Consider the following 11,699-nt stretch of genomic DNA (forward strand, 5'->3'; position numbering starts at 1 on the left):
CTCCCCATCCTCACCTTATTCTGCCTGTATATTGAAGTCATCAAGTATTGGACAGTATGTTAATTTGGTTTGGAGGGTTTTATAAAATTCATAATAGAATTTTTCTACTACTTCCTCAACAACTTACATTGATGTATGTTGCAACTATTTTCATGGGTTTTTTTTTCAAATATCTGTCATTAATTCCACAATATATGATGACCAAATTTCCCACAAATATTTCTTAATAAGTGCTTTTTGGGGGCTGCAAGGTGGTGCAGTGAATAGAGCACCGGCTCTGGAGTCAGGAGGACCTGAGTTCAAATAAGGCCTCAGACACTTAACACTTACTAGCCATGTGACCTTGGGCAAATTCACTTAACCCCAATTGCTCTGCCTTCCCCCCTCCAAAAAAAAAGGGGCAACAAATAAATAAGTGCTTTTTGGCTTGGCTTTTGTGCTGAAATAATCAGATTGATTTTGTATCCTTTTTTATTGATCCTATTTATAGTTAATTGATTTCATCCTGTAACTGCCTAAGTCATGATTCTTTGTCTCTGAATTTAGTTCAGAATTTCAACTGGGCTGTAATGAGTTAAGAAATTCATTTCTCCAGCTAATCACTGTCCTATTCTTATCTTGCCTGAAGGAAATCTGTTATCCTTGAGGGATGCAGATAGCTACCAGGGCGTCTGGTCTAGTATATTTACACTACCAAGCAATCCTTAAGGTAAAAAGGACAAGAGTTATATTATAAAAGTGTCTCCCAATTCCCATAATTAATATAGTATTTGAGGAATTTGTTTTTTGTTTTCATTTGGTATCTGCTCGTCCCTACCTTGATTACTGTGCTTTCTGAAAGCAGTCAAATGCAAATTTCCATGCCCAGGCTACATTTGAAGATGGAAGGATGAACTTATGGGAAATCCTGGGTGAGCTGGAAGAAGCCACCAGAGGACTGAGGTAGTAGAAACATTTCACCCCATTCAGTAATGGATAGCACCTCACAAGGTACTTTGTATGTATAAATAGCCCAGAGGTCATGTTGTCCCTGGGCGTTAAGAAATATTGGAGCATAATAGTGTGAACATTATAACCTCAATATAATCTTTCCCTTTAGCTAGCACTACTGGAACTAGAGAGGGCATCTTCAGAAGGAAAGGACTAAGGACAATGACAGAGACAAAGAACAGCACTCCCTGGCCTTTCCCCTTGATGGATGTTCACATAGGACAGTATAAATACACTTCTTTTGTGTCATGAGGGGTAAGGAGGTTCTTGGGAATCTTGAGTATGTTCTGGTCTGTTTGATATTTTGTGAACTTAAATGCTTAGAAGGGCAGCTGACTACCCTTGGGAAAAGTGCTGTACACTGATGGTTCCAGCTGCAACTTAGGTGGTGACAAATAAGCCTGGCAAGTAAAAGGTCCCCATAATGATCCCCTCAACATCAGGTACTCTGAGTTACATTCAATTCTGTCTCCTTTGTTAGAATGTTACTTTTGTTGGAACATATTTTACAAATCCTCAGCATTCTTAAAAGTGAGTTTAGAACTCCCCCTTGCACACATAATTGATCCTTAAGCTATCAAGTCTGAAACAGGAAATACTGCTAGAAAAATTATCAATTCCTCTATGAAGCCCTCCACAATCTGTGACCTGCCTACTTTTCTTACTTTATCCTCCACTATCCTTGTTCTCTTCTCTAGCCAAACACTCTCTTTCTTCCCCAACATACCTCGAACTTTCTTGCTAGCAATGCCTTCATCTCTTTTCTATAAAAGTTGTTCTCTTCATTCTTTAAAACCAATCAAGGGGGCAGCTAGGTGGCACAGTGAATTCAGCACTGGCCCTGGACTCAGGAGGACCTGAGTTCAATGTAGCATAGACACTGGACACTTACTAGCTGTGTGACCTTGGGCAAGTCACTTAACCCCAATTGCTTTGCCTTCCTCCCTCCAAAAAAAACACGTCAAAAACCTTAACTGGCCATTTGTCATATAGTGCCTCATACTGTATTTATTTCTATAGATGTCCTCACTCCTAATCAATCTTAAATTCTTAGAAAGGAAATACCAGTCTTATGCATCTTTGTATCCTTCACACAGCCTTACCCATTTTAGGTACTCAATAAATATTTGGTGAATACTATTTAATTTACAAGTTGAATTGCTAGAATCCAATAAATTACATCTTAACCTTCTATTAAAAAGATCCAAAACTTGCCTTTTCTCTGTTTAGAATACATTGAGTTGTGAAATTCATGTCTTCCCAATTAAGATTCTATGATACTTTAAAGAGGATCTTATGAGAAGATAGCAGTCTGAAGACAGAGAATATTTTCTAAGTGGCATACTACAGTTGGCTACATGGTCTGGCTCTAAGAAGGAAAAACTCAAAGTAGGCACTGTGACAAAAGTGTACCAGAGTGCTAATGACATAATGTAATTTCTTTCTTTCTTTTTTTTTTTTGCTGTTTTTTGGAGGGGGAAAGGTAGGGCAGTTGGGGTTAAGTGACTTGCCCAAGGTCACACAGCTAGTAAGTGTCAAGTGTCTATGCTGCATTGAACTCAGGTCCTCCTGACTCCAGGGCTGGTGTTCTACTCACTGCATCACCTAGCTGCCCTCCATAATGTAATTTCTTAAATGGATTGTTTGCAGATTAAAAAGAACAATTCACAAAAACAGCTGAAATATAGCTTGGATAGGATAAACTAGTATTAGACGTTTAAAAATTTCTGAAAAATAAGACTTTATTTTACTATACCAAACATTATTATAAACAAATGAGAAGATAAAATGTATCCATGTTCTCTATGGTATTTATTACTCCATTTTCATGTAAATAATCTACATTGCCACCTCATTTATCTGATCTTTGTTTATCTGGAATGGTTTGTTATAGAATCTTACAAAAAATGATCCTCTCTAGTTCCTAACACTATAGGAATAAGGTATATAAGCCCAATATTATGGAATCAGAAGTCTGTAATAATTTTGAAAATTAAATCTCTGCCAATCATTCCAAGACAGTGGAATCATGGTACAGAGGAGAGAGCCTTGAGAGTCAGGAAATCCCAGGTTCTAGTCTAATGTATCAGCTGTATGACTCCTGAGCAAATCACTTAACCTCTGAGCGCCCCTCACAACTCTCTAAAACTAACTTGGGGGGAGGAGAGAGGTAATGGATGGGAACTGCATCAACAATATGGAAGAAATTTGCATACTTGAAAAAAGTCCAATCATTGATGCAGAACAAAATGCCTTGATTAACTAGTAAAACCAAACAATGCTTTCTAGTAACTACTAGAATTTCTTGGTTATGCTCTTAGAGGAAAGGTTTGAAGGTATGTTTTACTCAGGATTCTTCTAATCAATCTCCCAGAAATCCTTTAAGCCCCCTGAAAATAGTGCCTTTACCTATTACATACAAGACCCACTTCAATCAAAATCTCTAATTTAGAGAATCTGGAGAGGAATAATTTTTTTTTAAAGAACTACCTGGTTAGTGCTTTGTCCTGACTTATCCAAATATATGCAACTATACTATGTGTATGGCCAACAGTCTTGGAATCCATGAATAAATGGAAGCTGTTATACATTCACTTCTCCAAAATCAGAATTCCAGTTATGCCCATGCCTAGAACCTATAGGAATGATGTCACCTAGGAGTGGCTTCTAAGGCAGGCTCCTGAGTTTCTATAGAAGTAGAATCTTCTGTCTCCGAAGAAGGGCTATCAAGAAGAGGACCAGCATCCTCCATTTCCAGGTGGTCTGATTTTTCCAGTTCATTGCCCATGCTTGTGTTCTCTTTGGCTTGCATCTCCTGCTCTTCCATTTCCAAAGTTTTGTCTGGGGCTTGAGCTGCAACTTCCTCATCTTCCTTCTGTTGTGCAAAGCTACAGATCATGTTGGGTCTATATGAAAAATCATTGTCCTTGATCTGCAGCCATTCCACACCACCTGTTCCAGAAAAGAAATAATCATGCCAAGAAATAGGGGTGGAGATGGGGGAAAAAGTTATAAATTAACATTTTCCTCAATATAATCTTAGACTGATATTCCCAAATAAACATGTGAAAGGAAAAACACAACCCAATCCTTAACATACCAAGGCATATGAGTCATTGATTACTGAATGTTCTGCAAATTTTGGAAATGTGAGAGTGCCTACAGGGAGTATAATGCCAAAAGGAAATTTAAGTTACCTTTAAACCAGAAAGATGACATTTTACTTGTCTATCACAGGCCTTTCTCAAAAGAGCTTAATCCAATATTTCAAAGTGCTATTTTTAACTAGAGGTCTCCTGAAACTACCTCTGACACCAATGATCTTCTAATCATCAAATCAAATGATCATCTTTAGAGCCTTCATCATGTTTGCCTTCTTTGAAGTATGACACTGTTGATACATTCTCCCATTTCTACATATTTTGGATACTCAGTCCTCCCTTAAGCTTCTAAAATATAACATTCTCTCCTGGTTTCTCTACATCTTACCCATTCCTTCTCTCAATTATTATTTCTTCATCTTCTTTCTAACCCTTTAATTACAATATTGCCTAACATTATATATATATATATATATATATATATATATATATCCATCCTAAGGCCTTTACTCTCTTATCTCTATGTTTCATTCTATGGCTTCAGCTTGCCTTTATGTAGATCCAAATACTCTATTCTGGTCAATCTCCCAAACACCAGATCCAGATACCCAAATCGCTACATAACATAAGTCCATAAAGTTATAGGATGATGTAGAACTGGAAGAATCCTCAAGATCATCTGGCCCAATTCCTTCATTTTACAGGCCACAGAAGAGAGGTGACAACCAAAATCACAAAGATAATAAATAACAGAAATGGGATTTCCAAACTAATGTCCTACTGGCAGACACCTCAAACTCAAAAAACCTTACCTTTCTCTTAAAACCTGTTCCTTCTTTTATTACTACTTTTTATCAGTATCATCACTGTTCACCTAATTCCGAGATCCAAAACTTCAGTGTGATATTTTAACTTTCCTCTCCCTCATCTTTCTATATAAACAGTTAAGACTAAAATTTTCTATACTACCTTTGCAATTATTCTCATATCCCTTTCTTTCTCTCTAATCCCACTCCCACTTTCTTAGCCTCACTGTTACCTGATACAACTATTGCAATAGCCTCTTAAAGGTCTTCTGCTTCTATTCTTGTTTGCCTAATCCATTTTTTTTTTTACCACTGCCATACAGATCTTTACTCACAGCTCTGGTTGTGACACTTCTCTGCTCTAAATCCTTCAACAGTTCCCTATCTACCACAAAAGTTCAAAGTCCTTTGCCTACTGTTTAGGGCACTATCCTACCTTTCCCATTTTCTCCCATTACACGCTTTTATCCATTCTAAATTCCAGCCAAACAGGACTACTTGACAAACTCTATGCTTTTCCAATGCTGTGTCTTTTCTCATACTATTTTCTATCCACAGAATGCTTTTACTCCCTCTGCCTAACGAATTCCTAATGTACTTTTAAAAGCCCAATTTTATGTGACCTTGGGCAAGTCATTTAACCCCAATTGCCCTCCAAAAAGCAAAAAAATAAAATAAAAGCCCAACTTAAATGCCACTTCCTCCATGAAGCACTTCTCTGGCTCCCTAACAAAGTACTTTGCATCTCTCTGTTGCACTAATATATGTGTGTTTATAAGTAGCATATATCATCAAATCATTTTATCTTCTCTAGCACAGAACTCTGGAAATTAATTCAAATGTAATTTCTCAGTAAGCAAGAAAATAACTTGCATGCTCCCAATGGGCTACCCTTGAGGTTTAAATCTGTAGGTTAAACCTGAACTTGTATATTTGTACATAGTGCTCATAGCTATTTTTTTAAAAAAGCAATTGGGGTTAAGTAACTCGCTCAAGGTTACACAGCCAGTTATTTCTGGGTGTGGTGCTAAGTATCTGAGCCCGGATTTGATCCCCAGGTCATCCCGACACTGGAGCCGGTGCTCTTACTCGCTGAGCTACCTGGCCGCCCCTATGCTCATAGCTATTTCACTAATTATCTGAGGCAATATGCTTGAAATAGTTTCTAAGTATTATCCAGATATTAATACACTAGGTTCCTGAGGGCAGGGACTGTTTTTCCTTTTTCTTTTTATTCCTTAGAACATGCCTGACACAAGAGTAAGCATTTAACAAATGGTTTTTGATTGACTGATTGATATAACAACAAGTCAAGTCCAAACCACTATTTTCTGAAAATGATGTATACCAACCTATGTTTTCTTCTCCCTCCTTCTTCTCAGTCAGAAGTGTTCTTGTCATACTTAGTTTTTTCATTGTGTGACACTTATATTTCAGCTCTGTTTTATGGTTACCTTCTGCATCTACTATAAACAAAGTTAACCTCAATTACCACAGTGATAAATTTCATATGAAAAATTTAGGCTCTGTGGCCCTGAACTTAACCTGGGAAATCAGAATAATTACTTACCCTGATCTGTATTTTCTTCGAACACAACACAAGTCCCAAGAGTATCTATAGGAAAAGTATAGGACAATTTATTGAGAAATAAGATTCTTCTCAGAAAGTCACATAATTAAAAGGGAGTTTCAGCCAGTGACCTCCTCCTACCTTCATATTCCCCAGCAAAGACATAGCTATCCACTTGAAGAATAGGTCTCTCCGTGTCAATGCCCTATGAATTGAACATAATAAAATGTAGTCAGAACTAGAAGAGACTTTAGCAGGTTTTCTTGTACTCTAATATACTCTAATAATACTCTAAGACAGGGAGGTCTTCTTAAACTTGTTCCACTCAAGACCCCCTCAGCACTTCTCAAACTGTGGGTCATGTCCCCATCAAGTCTAAAGCAATAGTATTGCTCTAGACATAGTAGTTACAGTTCAGACAATATTTCTTTGGTGAACTTTCTTTCTATTACATGTAAAATCAACTCTGAAAGGATTAACTAAAGGACAGTTCAAAAGCTGTCAACTGTACCAGGGAGATAGAGAGTGACAACTTACTCAGCAACAGTCAATAAGCATTTATTAAGCACCTACCATGTGCCAGGCACTGGGGATACAAAATGAAGCAAAAGATAGCTCCTGCTCTCAAGGAGCTCATAATCAATTGGGGGAGACAATAAGCAAATATGTTCAAACAAGCTACAGACAGGATGAATAGGAAATAATTAAGAGGAAAGGACTAGAATTAAGGGAGTTTGGGAAAAAATTTCCTGTAGCAGATGGGATTTTAGCTGAGACTTAAGGAAGCCAAAGAAGTCAAAAGGCAGAGATGAGGATAGCCAGAGAAAATTCACACCAAAGAAATTTCTAAGAGCTATCTTTTTCTACTCAGTTTTCCCATACTTATCTCTGTTTTTCACTATCTCCTCATATATCAATCCTCTCCACACCACCCTCCCATTCACTCCTCTTCAGTAACAGCCCAAGACTAATGTACATTTTATAATATTTTTCTATTGTCCAAATAAATTATATTTCTTATTCTTAATGTAAAAGGGCAGAACACTATTTTTTTCCCTTAAATAAAGTCCTGATATATGGCTCTCAAATAATTTTGAGGAGGGTAGTAAATATAGATAGAAGGGTTTACCTCAGGTAAAAAATGGTCTCTACCCCTGACTTAAATCATCTGATATGGATGACTGTTAATTTGAAAGATCTGTAGGAACAGAAAGTCCACAACTACAGTACTTTATCATGCTTCACAGTGATTTACTATTTTAAGGATAATTATTATCTCCTACCATCTGTAATTTTACATAGCAATTATCACACTTAATATAGAAATTCTCTAAAACAAAATTTAGCAACAAGTATAATTAAATATTTAGCTGGCAAAGCACTTGTGCTAATTGCAGCTTACCTTTATACAGTTCAAATCCAGCCTCAGACACTGTGTGACCCTAGGCAAGTCACTTTATCTGTCTACTTCAGTTTCCCCATCTGCAAAATGATAATAATAACAGCACTCACCTCCCAGAGTTGTTGTGGAGATATAATGAAATAATTACAAATCACTTCTTAAACCTTAGAATGTTACAGAAATGTGAGTTACTGTTATAGTGCTTAATGGTTTACAAGATGCTTTCCTGACAAGAATTCTGTGATACAACCAGAACAAATATTAATTCCTATTCCCATTTTATAGAAGAGGAAGGTGAAGCTCAAAAAACTATGACTGCCCAAAGTCACACAAACTAGGACCTCTTAGAACTAGGACTCAAACCCAGCTTTGCTGAATTTAAGTTGTTTTCTTTTCTCTATATTCCACAGTTAATAAGAGTTTAATCCTATTTTTAGTTTAGGAACAGTTTAAACCATAAAATGCTGCACACTCACCAAAATCTTGCATTTGTTTCCACATCTTGTTAAAAACTCTGAATCTATAATTCCTGATAATTCCACCATGACCAATTGCTCCTGGAGTAGGAAAAGGAAAATGTGTTTAAAAGCCAGCAGTCAGCAAAGTAGGATGCCCATTTTCAGGGAATGGCTAAACAAACTATGGTACATGAAAGTAATAGAATATTACTATGCTGTAAGAAATATCAAATATTAAAAACAATTTATGAGGAGGTAATCAGAGTTGATAAAACAATATACACAATTATTACAAAAACATAAATGGAAAGAACCACAGAACAATTAGAACAAATGTTTCAGAATTATAAAAAATAAGCAGTTACAAAGAAAGATAAGAAGAAACCTCCCTCCAGGGGCAGCTAAGTGGTGTAGTGAGTACAGTACCAGCCCTAGAATCAGGAGGACCTGTGTTCAAGTCTGGTCTCAGACACTTAACACAAAAAAACTAGCCATGTGACCTTGAGCAAGTCACTTAACCCCAACTGCCCTCCAAAAAGCAAAAAAAAAAAAAAAAGTAGGAGATCCACAGATGTAGAACATTACATATATTTTCAAACTTCTTTGATGTATTGATGGATTTTGTTAAATTTTTTCCCTTCTTCCTCTTGGTATTTTTTCCCTTTAAAAAATATTCTTTGCTATATGGGATGGTCCTCTGGAGAGGGGAGGGGAAAGAATACTGAAAAAAATTTAGATGATGTAAAAACAAAGCTATCAAGAATTTTTTTCCATACCAATTAATTTGCCAAAAAACTACTTTATAGAGTTAGAAAAAATAGTAACAAAATTAATCTGGAAGAATAAACGGTCCAGAATATCAAGGGAATTAATGAAAAAAAATGCTAGGGAAGGTGGACTAGCTTTACCAGATTTCAATCTGTACTATAAAGCAGCAGTCATCAAAACTACTTGGTACTGGCTTAGGAATAGAGGAGTGGATCAATGGAATAGATTAGGCACACGAGATTCAGAAGTCAACGACTACAGTAATGTATTGTTTGATAAACCCCCAGACCCTGGTTTTTGGAATAAGAACTCACTATTTGACAAAAACTGCTGGGAAAACTGGAATACAGTATGGCAGAAACTGGACATAGACCATTATCTAACACCATATACCAAAATCAAGTCTAAATGGGTTCATGATCTAGATATAAAGGTTGATACTGTAAGCAGTCTGCTAAAACAAGGAATAGTTTACCTATCAGACTTGTGGAGAGGGAATGACTTTATGACAAAACAGGAATGAGAGAACATTATAAAATGTAAAATGGATAATTTTGACTACATGAAATTGAAAAGTTTCTGTACAAATAAAGCCAATGTAACCAAGATTAAGAGGGAGGTGGGAAATTGGGAAAGAATCTTTACAACCTATGTCTCTGACAAAGGACTCATCTCTAAAATATACAGAGAATTGAGTCAAATTTATAAGAATACAAGTCATTCCCCAATTGATAAATGGTCAAAGGATATGAACAGGCAGTTTTCAGAGAAAGAAATTAAAGCTATCTATAAGCACATGAAGAAATGCTCTAATTCACTATTGATTAGAGAAATGCAAATCAAAACAACTCTGAGGTACCACATCTCACCAGTCAGATTGGCTAAGATGACAAAACAGGAAAATGACAAATGCTGGAGAGGATGTGGGCAAACTGGAACACTAATGCATTGTTGGTGGAGTTGTGAACTGATCCAGCCTTTCTGGAGAGCAATCTGGAACTATGCCCAAAGAGCTATAAATACTTTCATACCCTTTGATCCAGCAATACCACTCCTAGGGTTATATCCCAAAGAGATCATAGAAATGGGAGAAAGGCCCATATGTACAAAAATATTTATAGCAGCTCTTTTTGTTGTGGCAAAGAATTGGAAATTAAGGAGGTGTCCATCAATTGGGGAATGGCTGAACAAGTTGTGGTATATGCATGTTATGGAATATTATTGCGCTATAAGAAACGGGGAGCAGGCGGTCTTCATATTTACCTGGAGAGGCTTAAAAGAACTGATGCTGAGTGAGAAGAGTAGAACCAGGAGGAATTTGTACACAATTACAGACACAACGTATGTGTGATGACCAACTTTGATACACTGGACTCTTCTCAACAATGCAGGGATATAAGTCAATCCCAAAAGACGCATGATGGAGAGAGAAACGTGCATCCAGAGAAAGAACTAGAAAGAACTAAATTTATATCCAGGTGGAAGCAAAATACCTGATCTTTTTTGTTCTCTTATTTGATTTTATGTCCTCTTTACCATTTTTCATTCCAGCTGGTACAATCCATCCTTATAACCTGACCATTGTATAATGTGAAAGTATTTACAGATCCTATACTTGATTATAAGAAGCCATGGGGGGGGAGGGAGGGGGACAAAATGTGAAATTCAAGGAATTGTGGAATTGAATCCTGTAAACTAAAAGGAAACAAACAACTTAATAAATTAAAGAATTAAATTAAAAAAATAAATTAAAAAAAAGAATTTTTTTTAAAGCTTGTTACTGTGACACAGCAGAGCACTTGATGTAGATTCAAAAGAGTGGAGCTCTGTTACTCATTATGTGTGTAAGTTCCTCTATAGAGCAGCCAGATTCATACTCCTAAGAACACAAATCTGACCATGTCATCCTCTTTAAGCTTCAGTAATTCCCTATTGCTTTCAGGATAAAATACAAACTTCTCTAGCATCTGAAGCCCTTCACAATCCAGGCTGAACATGTTTTTACATTGATTTCTCAATAATGACCCTCAGGCAGTTCCCATTCCTGCCATTTCATCTCCTACCTCTGTGTTCTTGCTGTTGTTTGTTCTTTGTTCTCAAAGAGGGCCATGACACCCAAGTGAAGTGGATTTAAGTGAGGGAAGGCTGTGCAAATTCACCAGCCTCATTTCATCTTCTGGAGCCATCAGAGTCCAGTGGCTAGATATACATCATGACAACTGGAGATGGCCCTCTGCATCCTTGTACAGGTTCTTTAAATCAACAAGCATTTATTTAGCACCTACTAAGTATCAGGCACTGTAAGCACTGGGGATACAGTACAAAGACAATAATAGTCCCTGCTCTCAAGGAATGTCTAATGGACAACATGCAGACAAACAAGATATACCGTGTTTCGCCGATAATAAGACACTGTCTTATTAATTTTTTTGGACAGAAAAACACCAGAGGGCTTATTTTCATTATTTAATGAACATTGACAGCAATTTTAATAAACAGGTAAGTGTGAACAAAAAAATGTACCAGCAAGCAAATCACTGGGGAAGAACAGGATGACACGCTCACTGCTGCAGCTCTGATCACGGCGTACGTTTCACGGGGGGG

At 36.9% G+C, this 11,699-nt stretch overlaps 1 protein-coding gene across 3 annotated transcripts in view; it reads right to left on the bottom strand.

Moving 5' to 3' along the window:
- Nucleotides 1-2,714: 2,714 nt before the first annotated feature.
- Nucleotides 2,715-11,699, bottom strand: part of GTF3C6 (general transcription factor IIIC subunit 6) — a 13,023-nt gene continuing 4,038 nt past the window's right edge. The window contains exons 3-7 of one of the 3 annotated variants that reach the window (XM_069077042.1): nt 8,346-8,426; nt 6,609-6,672; nt 6,468-6,512; nt 6,250-6,363; nt 2,715-3,942 (exon numbers count right to left, since the gene is read on the bottom strand). In XM_069077042.1, coding sequence (XP_068933143.1) covers nt 3,641-3,942; nt 6,250-6,363; nt 6,468-6,512; nt 6,609-6,672; nt 8,346-8,426 — 606 coding nt within the window. In that variant the 3' untranslated portion in view covers nt 2,715-3,640. The remainder of the gene's footprint in view (nt 3,943-6,249; nt 6,364-6,467; nt 6,513-6,608; nt 6,673-8,345; nt 8,427-11,699) is intronic. The other 2 variants (XM_069077043.1, XM_069077044.1) reach the window with 2 other exon arrangements.

This window comes from Petaurus breviceps, unplaced genomic scaffold (genome assembly GCF_028583685.1).
Source record: "Petaurus breviceps papuanus isolate PSGF00001 unplaced genomic scaffold, PetGlider_PUasm1.0 90977, whole genome shotgun sequence".
Classification (NCBI taxonomy): Eukaryota; Metazoa; Chordata; class Mammalia; order Diprotodontia; family Petauridae; genus Petaurus; species Petaurus breviceps.